General features: G+C 49.0%; 1 protein-coding gene across 3 annotated transcripts in view; it reads right to left on the bottom strand.

The window, feature by feature from the left end:
- The window catches only part of Sptb (spectrin beta, erythrocytic), a 133,513-nt gene that overhangs the window by 42,158 nt on the left and 71,438 nt on the right, over positions 1 to 19,917 (bottom strand). For all 3 annotated transcript variants that reach the window (XM_075948841.1, XM_075948843.1, XM_075948844.1), the window contains exons 3-13: positions 10,939 to 11,090; positions 8,936 to 9,109; positions 8,031 to 8,122; positions 6,981 to 7,061; positions 6,559 to 6,674; positions 5,981 to 6,093; positions 4,749 to 4,936; positions 2,977 to 3,094; positions 2,198 to 2,356; positions 1,039 to 1,341; positions 277 to 427 (exon numbers count right to left, since the gene is read on the bottom strand). In XM_075948841.1, the coding sequence (XP_075804956.1) occupies positions 277 to 427; positions 1,039 to 1,341; positions 2,198 to 2,356; positions 2,977 to 3,094; positions 4,749 to 4,936; positions 5,981 to 6,093; positions 6,559 to 6,674; positions 6,981 to 7,061; positions 8,031 to 8,122; positions 8,936 to 9,109; positions 10,939 to 11,090 (1,647 nt within the window). The remainder of the gene's footprint in view (positions 1 to 276; positions 428 to 1,038; positions 1,342 to 2,197; positions 2,357 to 2,976; positions 3,095 to 4,748; positions 4,937 to 5,980; positions 6,094 to 6,558; positions 6,675 to 6,980; positions 7,062 to 8,030; positions 8,123 to 8,935; positions 9,110 to 10,938; positions 11,091 to 19,917) is intronic.

The following is a 19,917-nucleotide window of genomic DNA, read 5'->3' as shown; positions in this document are numbered from 1 at the left end:
CATGACATGAGATTCCCAGGAGGTAATGAACTCTCTTCTTTAAGATAAGAAACTAAAAACACAAACAGTCTGAGACACTAGCAAAAAGAATGGCAGACAGATGATATCTTACGGTGCTTATGGATATCTTTCTGGTTACGGGCTGCTGAAACAGCTGGCCCTCGGGAGAGCCCTGTTACCCTTCAAGCTTTGCATTCTAAAAGTGGTTCTAGATTTACCCGGCGGGGGGGGGGGTAGGGGCCATGGCCTCAAAAGAGGGAGCAGTCTTGGCCTCACCTTTCCCCTCAGTGAACTGCAGGGTGGCTGCTGTGATAGCCTTCACTTTGTCCCCTTGGATGGCAATATCGGCCTCCATTAGCTTGTGCTTCTGAAGCAGGTCTTCAACCTCTAATAGATGCTTCCCAAATTCAGCAGACAAGATGTGAGCCTGGCAACGGACAAGGGCAAGTGAGGAGAGAGGACACCCCCAGAGGGTGTCTGGATGCATCTTAGCCAGGGGAAGTGGATGCAGTAGGGAGGTGCCCGCTGCTTGGGACAGGAGATGCCGCAGAGCAGGATTTCCTATAAGAGGGTGCCCTCTGGAATCTTCCATGGAATGTCCTTCAAAATCTCAAGTTTCACACTTATCTATATCATCTTTTTTAAGGTCTGGAGCCCGGGCATGTTTATTTTTAGAAAGCCTATGGTCAATTCCCTGCTTCCTTTCACCCGAGACCTCCTGGAGCAGACAGAGAGTAAGAATTCGGATTTCTTTGGTTTCCCTGTGCAGAGGGGTCTGGATTCTAACCAGAGCCAAACCCCAGTTACTTGGAGCTAGATTCTCTGGGTTTCTCATTAACACCTATCTCTTCTAATTCCTGTAGGGTGGTGCTTGTGCAACCACTAACCCAGCATTCCTAGGTTATTGGGGATATTGTGAACATAGGCTAGTGACATCTTTGTCCTTTCTGTTATGACTCAGAGATGCGACCAGAGGGCCGGCATGTAAGAAAGACACGTGGACTCTAAAGGGTGTGGGGTGGGCAGGCGCAGGCCCACCTTGATCTCATCCATCCAGTCGATACTGTGCAGCATGTCCTGGAAGAGCTTCTGCAGCGCCAGAGTGGCCTCGAGCCTCTGGCGCCGGGACCGCAACAGCTCCTGCAGGTAGCTCCACAGGCGGAGGATGTTGTCCTTCCGGGCCATGATGCGTTTCTGGTCGTGGTAATTCTCTTTCTCGAGCTCCTGGGCCAGGTCTTCCAGGGCCTTTACCCGCTCCTCATAGGCGGCTGTGTCGGTCTCAATGGCTTCGTGCTTCTTCTTGGCGGCCTCCACAGCTGCCAGGTCATACCCAAAGTTATCCTGCCCGCAAGGAGGAAAGCAACAACAAATAAAACAGCAGCTCAGTCAGACTCCCCTGGGCGCAGAAGCGATGGGTCCCTGGAGTGCAGCTACCAGATGGGAACAGCACATTTCTGCGTTATCTCTGTGTCCCCCGCTGCCTGTCTTATCAGAGCAGCTTCTAAATGTCTCACCCATACCTTTAAAAGCCCCCGGTTTTACTCTCTGTGCCACACATGCAGGTGAGGCTGTGTGCTCATACCAGGGTCCTCTGGTGGCCCGCTGGTACTTCCCACCCTGCCTTGAGAAGATCTCTCCATTTCCGGGCAGGCGGGGTGCATGCCACATGGATGCAAACAGAAGGTTTACCCACACGCTATCTGGGGCGCGCGTACACTCTCCAATGCTCTTAGAACACTCGCTATCCTCTTAACAGACAGAATTTAATTTGATTCTAAGCTCTAAGTGGGAGGGAACAGATGCTCTGATGGAGAATCAGCCCCGGGGTTCACTGTTTGCCAGTGAAATATGTCCCAGTCTTGGAGGCCAGGAACCAAAAGCACACTCTGGCTTAGCCCTGCTCGCAGAGAAGAATCATCAACGTCAACTCTGTCTCCTGGGTCTATTGATGCTACAGGCAACACAAGATACTCCGGGGGCCCATTCTAGTCTGTGAGGCTCTGTTCTAAAATGGAGAGTTAATATGAGCTGGGAGTGTATCTCAGTGGTGGGACACTTGCTGGTTTGATCCAGTCAGACACCTGCGAGGCTGAGGAGTAGCTTATCTGGATGCTGCTGAGACTGGCTTGGACTCCAGTTCCATGGAGATTAGTGGTCTAAAGCACTTCCCCTCTCCTGCCACGGCGTGCTCCCTTACCTGGGTCACGAGGCGCTGGTTTTCATTGAGCCACGTCTCTCTCATGGCAGCCTTTCGGTCGAAGCGTCTCGCCAGCTGTTCCAGTTTCTCCTGTCGAATGAGCTCGCTCCTCAGGGCCAGCTCCCTTTGGTATTCCGCTTCCTCCAGGCTCTCCCAGGCCTGCATGGGGCAGAGGAGAATTCTTGGGGAACAGGAAGAATATACGGGCTTGGGGTTGTCTTTTTTACTTGATTCTGGATGACTGCAGCCACTATGGGGTGAGGTGGAAGCAGATTAAAGTTTAGTAACATCCTTTGATTTTTGTCTGGGCTGAAGCAGTCAGACTTCCCAGCCCCACCTCCCCCAGGCCTGCCTCAGACACTGGATTAATAATACAATGGCTTCCACCTCTGTAGATGCTCAGCAAGTTCTTGTCGTCCCAATAGCCACCTCCATTCTATTAAGAGTTTCCAGATGGTAGTGAGTCTCCAAACCCCTGACACGTCACACAGCATTTCCCCTCTGTCGTAAGTAACTAACATTCTAGACTCCAAGACAAGCTCAAGGTCCGTTAGAGGACAGGCTACCAAAAATGGCCCCAAAGAATAATTCTGGGTACCTAAAAATAGTGAAATGTGAGGGGCAAGGAGCAGATTATGAACGCTTACAGACACGTTCAAATGACTCTCCTAAATAGCCAGCATGTAATTAATGCCAAATAAAGTGGCCTGGTCTAGCCTTGCTCAGTGACCACTCAGCAAACCCTCAGGAACTCAGGGCGATCGACACAGTCACAGTACCCGGTTGATGTCAGACACTAGCTTCCCGTCGTGGGGCGTGTACACTTTCTGATTGTTGGCTCTCATCCGGGATTGGATAGTGAACAGGAGGACTTCCAGATTCCCCTTCTCCTGAAACCTGTGGGGGACAGAAGTAGGGGTCCTGGTATTGAAGTCCCCACAGACACGTTGTTTGCTGCAGTCGGTATGGGAACCCTGACAGCCTGGATCATGGAAGGCGGAGCCTATTTGCTTACCTGCTAGGACCTCTGCCACTCTCCCTGGCAGAGATCAGATAAGAAGGTGTGTCTTTACAGCTCAATTCAGAGAAAATGCAATGGCTATCAGAGTATTCTCTTGCCTCCGTAGGGATTAGCTAAGTGTAATATTCTGGTAAGTCCAATCAATACCAAGTTTTACCAACTCACACAAAGGAACCCTTTTCTGTCTCACAAATGAAGGCTTTTCAGACAAATAGTTTTTAGTCAGTAAAACCTTAGAGGCGGCATTATTCCTCAAGAACACAGTGCTGGAAACTTTTACCCCGGTCTGCTAGCCGGATCTCCCAAATCCTATAGGCCAGATATGTTCAAGGGGCCAGGAGGAGCTGGGGTTTGTGGGTGCAGAGGACAAGGTCCAGGTTATGGTCCACTTTCACTCTTCCTCATGCACCAAGAATCTACCCTGAACTACTGAGTCCACCACTTCTCCCCGCTGGACACAACATTGAGGAAGCCTGAGGCCCTGAAGCACTGAGGGCACAGGTGAGACGGATCACCTTTGTATACTGGGCCTCATGGTATCAGGATTGAATTTAGGGCTTTAAAAGTGGGTTAGTGTCAGGCCAGAAACCAGATCCAGAGTTACAGAACATCCTGGGCTCAGTGTCTCCTTTCCCCCTCTCTGAGTGACTTGAATGGTGAGTGTGAGATGAGATGGGAGGAAGAAACAGAGGGCATCACCGACGAACTAGAAGCATCTCTTCAGAGCTAGACAAGATACCAGCAGACAGCCTGCAATTCCTGATGTGTAGTGCTGTGCACGCATATTTACATGTGTGCATATTTGGAAATGCACGCTGATGTGTGTGCGCGCACCTGCATACCTCTAAGTACCCACATGTGTGGACATGTTTGAGTACCCACATGTGTGGGCATGTGTTCATGTGCGTGTGCTGCGTGGTTGTGAATATGTGTATATACATATGTACATAGCTGCATCTGCATGTGTCTGCATAGCTGTGTGTGTGTGGTTGTGCATGTGCATGCTTATGTTCATTATACACGCATGCACAACTGTGTGCATGGTTACACATGTGCATGTGTGGCTGTGCGCATGCATGTGGTAGGGTGGGGCAGAGCTCCCAGGAAGCTGGCTTCGTGCTTTGCTGATGAACAATAACAGGTAGGACAGAGACAGATGGATAGACTTGATGACCACAAGTGGGATCAGCCTGGGGCACTCGGGGGAAGATGACACAATGGTCATTACCTGAAAAGAAACTCACAGCTCAGGGAACAGATGCTCTATAAGGAGCTATCTGGCACTGGCTCGCCAAAGAAGCCTGAAAGGCCCTGAGAATCTAGAAAAGCCCTTCCTCTGTCTATAAGCAAGAGTCACTCGTCAGTGTCAGTGAAGCTGGATGGCATGGGAGGGGGTGGCCAAGTAGATAGACGTCCAGCTATGGAACTTAAGGACGGGCCTTGTAGCTATTTTTCTTAGGGCCCAACCCCCAGCTATTGACTTTTTCAGCTCCTGAGGCCCAACCACCCTCCTACGTGCCAGGGCCTTACTTGGGTGGCTTCTCCACAGTACGGTAGGTGCTGAAGGCCTGTAGCTGCTGTTGGACGCCACTCAACGAGTTGGCAAACTTGCGGCTGTTCAGGACATTGATGGTTTGCTCAATCCAGGTGAGCAGGTCTGAGGCTAGCCCGCTGTACTTTTCGATCATCTTCTCGGTCTCGATGGCATGGTCGATGACCTAGGGAGTTCGCCTTGTTACTCACTCTCATCAGAAGGGATATGCCACAATGCCGCAATGACACCACCAATGAGACCCACCATCGGTGTGAACTACACTGGGGCTCCTGCATCTCTCAAGCTCTGTTGTGTTCTATGTTGGGTTTGTTCCCCCAAGATCTCATCTCCTGCACTGACTGTGTTGAGGTTCAATGGTCTCATCCCTCTCCTTTAAGCCTACAGAACGGTGGTTCTCAACCTGTGGGTCGCAACCCCCCTTGGAATCACATATCAGATTATCACATTATGATTCCTAACAGTAGCAAAATTACAGTTATGAAGTAGCAACAAAATAACTTTATGGTTGGGGGTCAGCACAACATGAGGGACTGTATTGAAGGGTCACAGCACTAGGAAGGTTGAGAACCACTGCTGTAGAAAATCAATAAGCTTGTTGAGCCAGGATACCAGCCTCTCAAGGTTGGTGTCTTCCTCAATCACTTTCCACCGTAGGTTTTAAGATAGGATCTCTTCACTGAACCTGAAGCTTGCTGTTTCGGCTACAACTGTCTGGGCAGGAGCCCCTGGACACTTGTTTATTTCCAACTATTTATTAGGAATCAAAGACATTCAGGCAGCTTTGTGACACACGAGGTACATGGAGATGGATAGGAACCAGTCTATCTTGAAGAGCTGAAGAACCATCAGGGGAGAGGAACCAGGCATGCTACTCTGCACTGAGGGCTGTGCTCCTGATACACGGTGGGAGCCTGCAAGGTCTGACGCTACAATCAGCAAAACAAATTAAGAGCCTGTGGTGCTTCCTGGGGACGTCTGGGAGACACGGGCCTCCAGGTAGACTACAGACTCAGACATGGGGCTGTCGCCCAGCAGGACAGACATGGCACTCTTTGGAGTCAAGGTTGAGGGTTTCCAAGGGGACTTTAGAGGAACTGGGGAGCAGATGTTCTACACACCAAACTACAGCTAGGGGCCCAACCACGAAGCTTTTAGGATGGACAGGGAGCTCACACTCAAGACTCGGGGCCAGCAAACAGTCTGATACCTTGCCGACTCGCTTGCCCTCCACCGCCAGCACCTTCATCTTGGAGAAGTAGTGATAAAAGGCCACCACATAGGTGATGATGGATTTCTCGTCTGGGTTTTCCGTGAAGACATCTGTAAGAGGGAGACGGTATATTCTGAGTCCCAAAACTAGAGCCCAGGAAAGCCATGTTTCTAGCATTTAGCCTCACTTTCTCCATCATGAAGTTCAATCATAGGCATCAAATGACAGCCAACAGGGCACAGAATGGAAGAGTAACTAGGTACAGAGTCAGAGGTACGAGCATCAGTTCAAGGACAGCTTCAACTACACAGTGAGTTCCAGAAGAAGCAAAAAACTGAGCAGAGGCCTTTTATCTCAGACAGTGATGAGACCCACATTAGAACCATGAACTATGAAAGAGGATGAAGGAGGATCCAAGACCTCAAGGACCTTCCCTATAAGCCAGGTGTCTGCTGAAAACCTACTCGTCACTGAGGAGCAGAGCAGGGCCCTGACTTGGTCTCAACATACCCGTGCCTGTAGCTTCCCAGGCACCTGGACCAGCCCTGGGAGGGAGTAAAATGGGTGGGATTCACCTTCGGGGTCAAGGAGTGGGATGATGCCCAGCTGGCGTTCGGCCACATCAAATGCGTGCTCCAAGTTATGCCGGGCGTTGGAATCCTTTAGCTTGTCAAAGTCGATGAGGTCAGGCCTGGGGACAAGGGCTGAACTGTTAAGATGGCGTGGCCATGGTGGTCTCACACACAGGACAGTAGCAGCATGAAGTAAGAACGCTAGACAAACGTAGGGAGTTGGGAAGGCAGGCGGGAGAAATGAGAAACGAGACCAAGAGACAGGGGAACCGTGAGCACCAGTTTGGAAGGACCGGAAGTTGAGGGAAGCAGGAGCTCTAGGGAAGGCCAAGGATGAAAGAAGAAGCAGCAGAGGCATCCCCCACCCCCAACCTCTGGTTAAGTGCAGGGTATCAAATCCTCCCTCAGTACCAAGCTCCCCTTACCGGTGTTTATGTATTAGGGCATTGAAGGCCAGGCCATCTTTCCAGCTGGAGGTGAAGTTGGTAACGTTGACATGGGGGTAGCTGCATTCAAGAGAAGCATTAAAACTAAGAAACACATCCTTTTGAGGTCTCAAACAAGCATCTGAGCTGAGGGCCCATATACCAGGAGAGGGTCAGACCTGCCCCATCTTGAGTTGCTTCAACATAAGAACATATGCTATAGTGAGTGGCATTTCATTTGTATTTTAATAAATAAAGCTTGCCTGAAGATCAGAGAGCAAAACAGCCCTGCTGGTCAGCCTTACAGGCCAGGCAGTGCTAACACACACCTTTAATCCCAGCAGCCACACTAGTTTGCCACAGAAACTGGGTGGTGCATGCCTTTAATCCCAGCCCTAGAGAGAAGTATAAAATGGAAGGAGACAGCTCACAGACACAGTCGCATTCTGAGATTCCTGGAGGCAGGATTGCCATTTTGGACTGAGGTAGAGGTAAGAGCCTATGGCTGGTTGTTTTGCTTTTCTGACCTTCAGTTTGAACCCCAATTTCTCTATCTAAGTTTTTATTAATCATGCTTCATACAGCTAAGCCACACAAAGACACCCCCCGTTAACTGTGGCTCATAACTCAACAGGTTCCACAGTTTGACCGTGGTGACTCTGGAAAGGAATCTCAAGTTTCAGAAGAATCAGGTCAGGGCAGACTTGAATCAACTGTACCAAAGCTGCTATAGTTCTGAGGGACTGGTGTCTGGTGCCTCTTGGGGAATGGCAACCCTGAGGGCAGAAGTTTGGGGGTGAGGGTCAAACAACCCTTTCACAGGTCACATATCAGATATCCTGTATATCAGATATTTACATTACGATTCATAACAGTAGCAAAATTACAGTTATGAAGTGGCAACAAAAATAATTTTATGGTTGGGGTCCCCACAACATGAGGAACCATATTAAAGGGTCTCAGCGTTAGGAAGGTTGAGAACCACTGCCCTAGGGGAAGCAAGGGGCTGGTAGGGAACGCAGTAATGGCAGGTCGGCAGGGCATACACACCCCGCCGTCTTCATCTGGCACCACAGGAGCAGCGCGTCTTTAGCTGAGCGTGTCTCACGACCTTCTTGAGTTTGGACAACGATGTCCTGAATCTGGGAGTGGCAGAATAAGAAAGAGAAGAGTAACTCTGTATCTGGCTCTATGCCTTCCCACTTTCCTGGGAAGACTCTTTCCCGGGAAGACTCTTTCCCTTTGCCCCTCCACATCTCTGGAGCACTCATCCCTACAGCCCCCTAGGGTCTTGGGTCCTAGTTGCTGACTTGTTTGCCTCAGTCAACCAGAATGGCACCTGGTATCAGAGGTGACACAGATACCTCTATAACAGGAGTTTGAGAACAATAAGATGCCCTGACACCTTCCCCGGAGGTACAATGCCTCGCAGGGTGGCACAACAACACGGATGTTGGGTAGAATTACTAATAGGGAGTACTGAGCTCTGGCTAGCAGATCAGTGACACACACTTCTGGGTGGGTCTGTGAGGGTGTGTCCAAACGGGGTTAGCTGTGGGAAGAAGAATGTGGACAGCATCCCCTCCTAAGGTGGAGGCCGAGGACCAAGGAGAGAGCCTTGAGTTTTAGATGGGAAAACGTTTGTAGTTTAAAAAGTATAAAAGGATGTTTTTATTTTCTGTACTATTTTTGCAATTTCTGAGCCATATTATTTCAAACAGGAAGAAGTTACACACAAAGGAGCGAGGGGACAACATTGCAACCTAAATACAAGTCAACTTCTATTCCCCCCCCCCCCCCCCACCTTGAAAGACTGCAGCTGGGCAGCTGTCCTGAGCTATAGCACTTTGGAATGTAGCTTCTCCATCCCATGATCACTTCTAGTGTCCCTAGATGTCCGTAAACATGCTCTAGTCAGCATTTTGCAAGGTTCTCAGTGCCGGAGCAGAACCTACCTGGAATCGGAGGATGATGGTCCAGATGAGGCCTAGGACCAGGCGGTGGTTGCCATCCACGATATCATGGGAGCCCATATTCTCCAGGTGCACGCGCTGCTCCTTGAGGAACTGCAAGGCTTTGTCCACATTCTCCAGGCAGTGGATGCGCATCTTGCCCTTGGTGGGCCTTGGCTAAGGGACAACAGTGGCCTCGTGGGCATGAAGGGACGTCACAGTCACACCAGAGGTGGCCGCAACCTCTATCAGCTGATGCCACCAGCTCTACCCTTCGTCTTCCTGGCCAAATGCCAGACTCCACCGTCGCTCCTGACACTCTACAGTTTTTTACATTTATTCATGTATTTTCACTTTTATGTTTCTGGGTGTTTTGCCTGTATTTATGTCAGCGCACCATATGCGTGCAGTGTCCACAGAGTCCAGAAGAGGGCATTAGATACCCTGGAACTGGAGTTACGGGATGCCATCCGAGTACTGGGAATTGAAACTGGGTCCTCTGAAAGAGTAGCCAGGGCTTAACTGGACGGGCAATCTCTCCAGCACCTTCTTCCTTTATCAAAATTCAGAAGGTTCCTGTCTCAATCACTCAACCAGGCTTCCTAAGAGCCCTTCTGGGCCTGACCTAGCCTTCTGAGTGGGCGCTAAATGACAATCAAACTCTGGAACACAGCAGTGAACTGAATACTTGCCATGTACAGGCGCAGTTCTAAGAACCACTCTCTGCTAGGCAGTAGTAAGAATGGTTTTTCTGGTTGGTGACTGACAACGTCCCCATCCCCACCAAATCTTCCTCCCCTGAATACCTCAGTCAAAACCCAAGGGGATTATTATTATTATTATTATTTTTACTTATTTTTATTATGTATACAATATTCCGTCAGTGTGTAGGCCTGCAGGCCAGAAGAGGGCACCAGACCTCATTACAGATGGTTGTGAGCCACCATGTGGTTTCCGGGAATTGAACTCAGGACCTTCGGAAGAGCAGGCAATGCTCTTAACTGCTGAGCCATCTCTCCAGCCCCCCCAAGGGGATTATTATTAACGCTAGTGGGTATCGATGCATGTGTGTGCAGGTATGTAGGTGTGTGTGGAGGTCAGAGGACAATGTTGGGTGTCATTCTTCAGTCACTGCTCACCATTTTTGTTTTGGTTCCCTGAGACAGTCTCTTACTGATCTGGAACCTTCCAAGGAGGCTGGATTGGCTAGACAGGGGAGTCCCAGGGATTGCCCTGTATCTACCTTCCTGGTGCTGGGATTATAAAAGCCCAACGTACCACCATGCCAGCTTTCCTATGTGCATTCTAGGGTCAGACTCAGGTCCTCGAGCACTCTACCAGCTTGGCCTACCGCTCCTAACTGCCTTTTGAAGGGGTCCTGGGGCAACTCTTTCGCTGTGGAATCTCAGTGTGGGCTAAAGAGGTAAGAACTGCAGCCTGGAATTGAAAAGGTAGAAGAACCCGGTGGCTTTTCACTCAGACCCCGAGGCTCTCACAACCTCATACTATACCTGGAGGAAGTGGAAGTGAGGAAGACCCTACCTGACAGCCCAAGGTCACAAAGGAAGTGATGGAGCAAAGTAAACACCCTCACCTACCACAGTGCTGGGCAGGGACCACCAAGAGGCCCCCTAACAGGCTCCACTTGGACCTGTAGCAAAGTACACAGCAAACTTTCTCCCATCCTTTCCCCTGGTCCCAAGAGGAACGCAATCTCTCCAGCAGCATCCCAGCTCCAGATTGCCCAGAGACCCCAGTGAGAACGGCAAAGCTCTGCATAGCTTCTGGAATGAGCCTGAAGGGGTGGGAGGGGTCAGAAGGGGGCAGGGCAATCTGGGAAGAAGTCAGAGAACCCAGTCAACCATGGACCCTTGACATTGTAAGTCTGGAGCCTCGGAGAGGAACAGTGAGAAACCCTGGCAGCCTATGGCACCCTCTGCGCTCCAGCAAATGCCTTTTCTGAAGAGGGGCCGAAGGCATCAGCCACAGGCTGGGAGGGGCCTTACCAGCATCTCTCCGGAGAGCACCTCCAGCAGCTTGATGAGCATGCGCCCGTCCCGCAGGTCCTTGTAGAGATCGCTGATGCGGCAGGACACTCGAGCCAGGTGGGAGTTGACCCATTTCGTAAAGGTCTTCTTTTGAACAACTTCCCGCTCATCTGGTGAGGAGAAGAACCTTGGGTGAGCTGCCCGGGGTCGGGAGGGCTGGTGTACCACAGAGCTGAAGAGCTTTACTGTAATTCTAGGGTCATCCTTGCCTGGCAGAGGAGGCTGTTGCATTCATCCCACCTCATTCCTGGGAGTATTTGCCAACCTTGGCAGCTCGGGATCTTCAGAACCAAGGCAGTGGAGCAACCACCACCAACACCACCTCCACCTCCACCTCCACCACCTACGCACTGTAACAAGACACCCTGATTCAGCCTCCTGTTTCCTGATGTCTACCATTGAATTTAGATTTTAATACCAGCTTTATCCATCTCTCAATCCATCCATCATCCCACTTTCCCTACCTCCTGATGTGGGATTTCCCCCAGTGTGCTGTGATTACCATTAATGAATAAAGAAACTGCTTTGGACCTACAGCAGGGCAGAACTTAGCTGGGGGGGGGGAGGGACTAAGCTGAATGCTGGGAGGAAGAAGGGTGGAGTCAGAGAGAAGCCATGGAGCTGCCAGAGGCAGATGCCAATTGGAATCTTGTGGTAAGCCACAGCCACATGGTGACACACAGATTACTAGAAATGGGTTAAATTAATATGTAAGAGCCAATAAGAAGCTATAGCTAATGGGCCAAGCAGTGATTTAATTAATACAGTTTTGTGTGATTATTTCGGGGCTGAGCAGCCAGGAACAAACAAGTGGCCTCCTCTCCACCCATCCATCCATTCCTTCTGCCCTGGAATGCTCTCAGCATTTTCCCACATGCCCTGCACTTAATTCCTATTTGTCCTTTAAAGTCAGGGCAAATGGACTTCTCAGGAGGGCTTTTCTTAACTCCCTCTGTGGGTGCCTATGATTCCTGAATTCTCGTTGTGAAGGATTAGTTGAATATATGTCTTTCCTACAAGACTGTGGCTCACGGGGCCCATAGTAGTCTATCTCACTTGCCTGAGATTCTCAGACCCTGAAGCTTGTTACCCAGTAGGCACTCTAGCTGTATTGCGGGGGACTAGTGAGGGGTTCATTCGGTTCCGTTATGTGGCAGGCGTGTGCTGGGTCTAACGGCATACCGTGTGCTCTCAAGCAGTCAGCTCCTGCTAGGCAGAAAATGACAAGAAGAGCGGAGACATGCAGACCGCTGATCCACAGGAGACTAGAGAGGACGAAGGCTTAGGCTGGAAGCCGTCGGTGCATGTGTTACCATCTCACCCCCGAATGGCAGGCAAGGGATGCTGACTTTCAGCCCTGGGATGGTGACAAGGCACCTCCACGAAGAATGAGCAGCCCAAGCCCCTAGCCCGTGTTAAACTAGTTCAGATGGGCACCACCCGGCACCTCTGTGCAGTACACACTGCTGAGGCATCCGGGCTAGAGCCTGAGAGAAGAGACTGGACAGCACAAACAGAAGGGAGAGAATGGCAGAGAGGAGCAGCGGGGGAGGGGGAAAATGACGGAAACAGCAGGAGAGAAGACAGCGTGGTTTGGTGAACAGCACCTGAGGAGCTCACCTGGGAGCAGGTCTGGGACTGGGGGCCTGCAGGATGCCTGGGCAGAGTGCGTGTGAGTGTGGGTCACAGCCAGGGCAGACATGGGTATCCCATCCAGGAGGGGGTGCCAACACTGGAGAGGAGGGCTGGATGTGCGCTCAACTGAGTCCAAACCGAGGAAGGGTTGGCTTTTTAGATGACTGAATGTCAGGCTCGACGTAACACAAGAGGAACTGAGCTGGTGCTGCCCCCAGGGTACGATGCTGGCAGCCCCCGAGGCTGATGCCATCAGACTCCTCCCTGCTTTGTGGCTGTTTCAGTGGTAAGAACTCAGCCTCTTATTCGTCTGTTCACCCATTCAGCAAATGCTTACTGTGCCACCGTAAGGTGTTCAGCACTGAGCGGAGGTCGTAGGGAATGCAAGGGCAAACCAGAGTTCCTATCCTGAGTGGACAGACTCTTGTGAGCAAGGCAATGGGTGTGCGAGCCTCAGATAAACACTTCTAAGGCAGCCACTTAAAGAAGATCTCCACGAAGAGGAGGGGAACTGTGCTGATCTTAAATAAATGGGAAACTTAAGTGGCATTCACTCATTCTGGGCCAAGAAAATCCCTAACGTACCCTTCCGTCAACAGCAAATTAAAATGTTTCCTTGGTTTTATGGGCTGCTTTAGCAAAAAATGTAAGTAAAGTTTTGATGATATGCAGGGTGGAATGCAAGGGTATTTACTCTGGGTATACTGGGCTTTAGCGGAGCCAGCTGGAGCCCCCATCCCCACCCCAAGGCCTTCCCTAGACTTGTTCCTTAAGTCAGAAGTGAAAACTTTGACCCAGGAACTAGCGTTTGGGCCACTCTAGAGGTGAGTGTCCTCAAAAACTGACACCTTCTTTTTGTTTCCTAAGTTTCCTGCTCAAAAATCCAAAGGTTTTGCAAGGTGGTCTTTAATCCTAGTACTTGGGAGACAGAAGCAGGCAGAGCTCTGTGAGTTCAAGGCCAGCCTGATCAACAGCTAGTTCTGGGACAGCCAAGGCTACATGGAGAATCCCTGTCTACAAAAACAAACTAACAAACAAAGACAAAAAAATCTTTAGATTTCACTACATGGTGCTCACCCCTATTTATCTGTGCCTGAGAAAGAATAAGGACATGCTTCTAGCCGGGGCCACAGAATCTAACTCCAGGTTGCTAGGCCGGCGTAGACACTGGTATAGAAGTCTCCTAAAGCACCCTGGGCCCTCCTCAGTTTTCAATACACGATGATGCTGGAGCTGCAGGCTTGGATCACAGCAGATGGGCCTCTCGGCTGCCTTCATTTAAGGAGGGAGATTACCCAGAATCCCTAGCACTGTGAAACACTTTGCCGTGTTGAGACCTGGGAAAGATTCTGAGAGGCTAACAATGATCAGATGATCACGAGCAGAGGAAGGGCCCAGGGTGGGGGTAGTTTCCATTAGCTGCTCGCTCAGCTGCAACACACTGGCATGCTCAGCACATTCCTCCCTTAAGACCTAGACGCTCCTCGGGAGTCGTCTGAGTGCAGGGGAGGCCAGTGGGCCTGAGCCAGCTGCTGGTTGGACCATGATCACATGAGTAGGAAGAGGGGACGGTGCATGAGGCCTGCTGCTCACAAGAGACCCAGCAATCTTAACATCGAGCCTGAAAAAGAAAGCTTCAGTAAGGCCCTGCAGGAGCTAGTACTTGTTTCTAGAGCCCGGGCCTTGCCCACACAGTGATGGGGGAGGGACATGGATATTGTTGTAGTTTGGATGTAATTGGCCCCCATAAGCTCAGAGGGAGTGCTACCATTAGGAGGTGTGGCTTTGTTGGAGTAGACATGGTCTTGTTGGAGGAAGTGTGTCACTGCGGGGGTGGGCTTTGAGGTCTCATATATGCTCAAGCCAGGCCCAGTGTCTCAGTTCAGTTCCCGTTGCCTGACAAGATATAGAACTCTCAGCTACCCCTCTCCACGTCTCACTATGATGATAGCGGACTGAATCTCTGAACTGTAGACCACTGTTTTTCTTTATAACTGTTGCCATAGTTGCCGCCAGGCAGTGGTGGCGCACGCCTTTAATCCTAGCACTTAGGGAGGCAGAGGCAGGCAGATCTCCGTGAGTTCGAGGTCAGCCTGGCCTACAGATTGAATTCCAGGACATCCAGGGCTACAGAGAAACCCTATCTCGAAAAACCAAAAGAGTTGCCATGGTCACAGTGTCCCTTCACAGCAACAGACAAATAGAAACTCTAACTACGTGTCTCTGTAGCATAAAGCATGGCCTCTCCATTCTCCTCTGCTCCTCTTTCTCACCCATTCCCCACTTCCTGCAGAAGTTTATCTTGAAGTCAAATATACCCAAGATACTGAAACCCTCAAAGAGCCACCCACTGACAAGCACGGTTGTGTATGAAAAGTGCCGGCACACAGAAGGTGCCAACCTTCCGCCACCGGCACTATATCCCAGGAACTGTCCCGTGAGGCTGTTGAGACACAAAAGGCTCACACTCCCTCGGTAAGGATCTGGTTCAAGAAAATACACAAACTCACAGTTCATTTTGTGGCCGAGGCTTAGAAACAATGTGCATTTTTTCAAGACTGAGATGGCTGATGATGGTGACCAACCTGGCCACACCTGCAATCAGCTGGAGCCCGTGCAGCTGGGTCTGTCTGGGAGGGACTTTGGGGGGCGGTATTATAAGCCAGTTTCTCTGTGTAACAGCTCTAGCTGTACTGGAACTCGCTCTGTAGACCAGGCTGGCCTCAAACTCAGAGATCCACCAGCCTCTGCCTCCCAAGTGCTGGGATTAAGCTGTGCACCACCACAGCCTAGCTGTGAGGGACTTTCTTGATTGGTTTGTTTGAGGTTAGGTGAGCTACTCTAAATCCGGGCCACACCTACTGGTGGCAGCCAACATAAAAGGACATGGAAGAAGGGAGCTTTTGCCTTTTTCCTGCTTATTCTCACTCTCCCTGGACAGGTAATCTATTCTGTTGTGAGGCTTTACTGTGTTGGTCTTAGGAACTACTTCGGGATTTCAGTGTAGACAGATGCTCTCGCGGAATCCTCCAGGACTCCAGCACCAGATTGGGACTGCTGACCTTCAGGCCATGGGCCGAACAACTATGAATTTTTGGCCTTCTGTTGGGAGACAGTCATTGCTGGACTACCCAAACAGACTACAGTCTATGGGCCACTCTAATAAATGGCTTGCAAGAGCTCCCACATGTGTGCATGCACACACACACACACACACACACACACACACACACAATTACACAATTCTATCAGGTCTGTTCCTTTAGAGCAGTGGTTCTCAACCTGTGGGTCGTCACCCCCAAGGGGTCAAACAGGTCTTTCACAGGGGTCGCCCAAGACCATCTGCATATCAGATATTTATCTTATGATTCATAACAGTAGCAAAATTACCATTATGAAGTAGCAACGAAGATAATTGTATAGTTGGGGGTCACTCACTACATGAGGAACTGTATTAAGGGGTTGTAGCATCAGGAAGGTTGAGAGCCACAGCGTCACAGAATTAGAGAACCCTGACCAATACAAACATGCATGCTGCACAAAGTAGTATTGGATTAGCTACCAGATGAATAGCATCTATAATAGATGCTCACGTAGCCAATGTGGAGAGAGGTCATGTTGACAGCTGGAGTTGTCAAAAAGATCTTCATGAAGAAAAGCACTTTGGAAGGGCAGGAGGGAGATGGACTGAGCCCAAGCAGAAAGGTGTGGGAGTTGTCCACAGGCCACCCAATAGCTACAGTTAGGAGAACGTGCGTAGAAAACAGGCTTTAAGATGGGCATGGAAATCTCTGGAATGAGAGGCTTAGAAATACAGACTAAGGGCTGGAGAGATGGCTCAACAGTTAGGAGCGCTGGCTGCTCTTCCAGAGGATCTGGGTTCAATTCCCAGCACCTACATGACAGCTCACAACTGTCTATCCCTTCAATTCTAGTGAATATGACATCTTCACACTGACATGCACGCAGGCAGGACAGCAATCCACATAAAAATAAACAAAATCTCTAAAAAGAGAGACAGACACACAAACAGACTAAAAGGTCTTGGGTTCAGTTCCCAGCTACCGAGAAGGTAGGAGCGGGGGCTGGGGCACGAATGGGAAGGGATATTTTAACACTTACATTTAATTCTAGAGACAAAGGAACCAGGGAAGGTGTGACGGGGTCAACCCAAAATATTAATATGCAAGGCCCCTAGTGATAACAAAGAGACAAAATGATTCACGCTACATCTTAAAATAAGTATTTAAAAATCTACATAGAGACAACCTTAAAAGATCCAGAGGCCTACAAAAGAAATTTTGAGCGAATGGATCACACGGTCTTCAAGTACAACCTTACGATTCCACTGTACCATATTATCATATGGAAGGTGGACACGGCAATGAGGAGGAAACAGTCCTGGCGACACACAGACACCTCACAAAAGCACGTTTCAAATACGGAAGAAAAAGAGAGACCTTGTAGGTAAAAGTTTTTGCAAAAGTAGATGGCCACTCAAAAAATAAATAAATCTGTACTTCATATTCCAGCAAGATTTCTTGAATCAAATTTACTTGAATTTTTTAATTCAATTTTTTACCCAAATTTAGTTGAAGAAAAGATTGAAACAACGAAAACGCAGTCATCAGTGATGGCAGGATAGCTGTTTAAAACAAGACTAATGGAAGCCAGGCGGTGGTGGCTCACCCTTTTAATCCCAGCACCTGGGAGGCAGAGGTAGGCCGAGCTCAGTGAGTTCGAGGCCAGCCTGGTCTACAAGAGCTAGTTCTAGGACAGCCAGGAACACAGAGAAACCCTGTGACTAATGGAGAGTCAGTATGATAGCAAATCCAAAAGCCAGAAAATGAAAGATTGAAAGCTCAAATGCATTAAAAAGGGGTGTGTGTGTGTGTGTGTGTGTGTGTGTGTGGTGTGTAAAACATTATGAACAAGGGGAAACTAATGAGGAGAAATGCTATCGAGTGTATAACAGAGATTAATTTGCTTAATATGTAAAAAACTACTGCTATAGCTTGGACCAGGAATGGTCACCAAATGTCCGTGTAATAGAGGCTTGATATGTCTACAACTTGCTGCTCCTGAAGGCAGTGGAAACTTTAAGATGTGGGGCCCAGAAGGAAGTCTTCAGGGGACTAGGGCATGTGGTGGATTAAATGAGGATGGCCCCCATATTTGAATTCTTGGTCCCTCGTTGGTGACTATTCGGAAAGATTAAGGGGAGGTGGCCTTGTTGGAGGAGGTGTGTCGTGTGGACTAGGCTTTGAAGTTTCAAAAGCCCATGGCATTCCCAGTTAGCTCTCTCTGCCTCCTACCTGAGGATGAGGATGCAAGCACTCAGCTACTGCCCACACCGCGCCTCCCTGCCTCCCGGCCACCATGCTCCCCACCATGAGGTCAAGGACTCTCGGCCTTCCCAATAAACCCTTTCTTCTATAAGTTGCCTTGGTTCAGTGTCTTATCAAAGCAGCAGTACACAACAATCTCAAAATGGGGATTACAGGACCCAATACTTTGTCTGCATTCTGTCTTCCCATCTCCTTGCATGCACGCCTGTATCTCGGCTGTGAACTCAGCAGCTCTGACCTGTGTTTTCACTGTGACACAGCACCTTGCCAAATTGTTATTGATAAATATATATATGTGTGTGTGTGTGTATAAGGATATATATGAATATATATACATATGTATGTATATATATATATATCTTTCAAATATATGAAAAGCTCTCCATGATGTTTGTGGAATCACACATCAAAAGCACACGCATGATGCCAAAGGGTTGGCTCAGCAGTTAGCAGCACTTGCTGCTCTTGCAGAAGACCTAAATTGATTGATTCCCAGCACCTCCATGGTGGCCCAGAACTCTCTTTAACTCTGTTTCCAAAGAATCCAGTGTTCTCTTCAGACCTCCAGGGGCACCAGGCACACATGCAGTACACAAATACATAGGCAGGCAAAATGTTTATAAACATAAAATAAATCTAGAACTAAATTAAAACACACACACAAGCACACACAAAAATAAAAATGAACTGCTCTTATTGGAAAAGGCAACTGTGAGACAACTGGGAAAATGTTTCTCTCAGATTTTGATTATCAGGGAATTGTTGCTAATTGTGTCAGGTAGAAGAGTGGTACAATGGTTGTTTGTTTGTGTGTTTCTGAGACAAGGTTTCTTTGTGTAATAGCCCTGACTATCCTGGAACTCACTCTGTAGACCAGGCTGGCCTTGAACTCCCAGAGATCTGCCTGCCTCTGCCTCCTGAGTGTTGGGATTAAAGCCGTGCGCCACCACCACCTGGCAAGAGTGGTATAATGTTTAAGTGGGAAATGCTCTTGCTTATCAAAGACACAGATAAAGGGGACTAGGGGAAACTCTCACGATGGTCTTTAATTTACTTCAAAACAGTTCAGTCCCCAGCACACAGACATATCGATAACACTAAGTTTGGATGATGGTTTGTTTTCTCATCACCTCTGATAGTTTTGTGTTTGGAATTACTCATGCTAAAAGTAAGAAAGCAAAAGGAGGGCACGTGAAGACATAAATGTTTTACTCGTCAGATGAAAAAAGATTGCAAGTGTGACAAAATAAGAGTTCTTGCGAGAATGCGAAGGACGCAGCATTCACACGCTGCTGGGAAAAGCTAACAAGGCCGGCCTCTGGGAAAGGCAACTGGGGAAGGATGATCTCAATTGCACACATACTTTTCCTAGGGACTCCATACTAGGAACTTACCCCTCAGGCACACTCGGAACCTACACCATCAAGCGGGTTCAGGGTTAGTCACTGTAGTTTTGCAACCAGTTAAAGATTAGAAATAACCTAACTATATACAATTGGGGGACTTGTTACATTAAGATTACAGGTTCTTACAATGGAAAATTATTTAACCGCAAACAGAATGAAGAGACTATTGTGTATTTATATATTTCAAGATACACTGGGTGAAAATGTATAGAACTGCAACAATTAAAAAAACGAAGTCATGAAAAACCAATATAGACTGTGTTTATGCATAAAATACTCTGGGAAAGATAGAGAAGATGTGGTTAACTCTGTGGGCCACCCATTTATTCCCCCTGTGCCCATAAAATTCCATGAGTGCTTCGTGACTTTCTCCATTTTCTCTGCTTGAAATCTCTTAGAACAAAGGATGGTGAGCTGGGGGTAGAGCCCAGGGCTAGAGGGCTTCCTATCATGCACGAGCCCTGAGGGTTCATCTCTAGTTCCAAAATAAACGACAAAAAGTGGGGATGACAGCCCACAAAAGCAACAAGGGGATAATCTGTTATTCT

Source organism: Microtus pennsylvanicus, chromosome 14, assembly GCF_037038515.1.
Source record: "Microtus pennsylvanicus isolate mMicPen1 chromosome 14, mMicPen1.hap1, whole genome shotgun sequence".
Taxonomy (NCBI): Eukaryota; Metazoa; Chordata; class Mammalia; order Rodentia; family Cricetidae; genus Microtus; species Microtus pennsylvanicus.
Note: the sequence above shows the minus strand (reverse complement) of the source record. Positions and strands in the feature narration are given on the sequence as shown.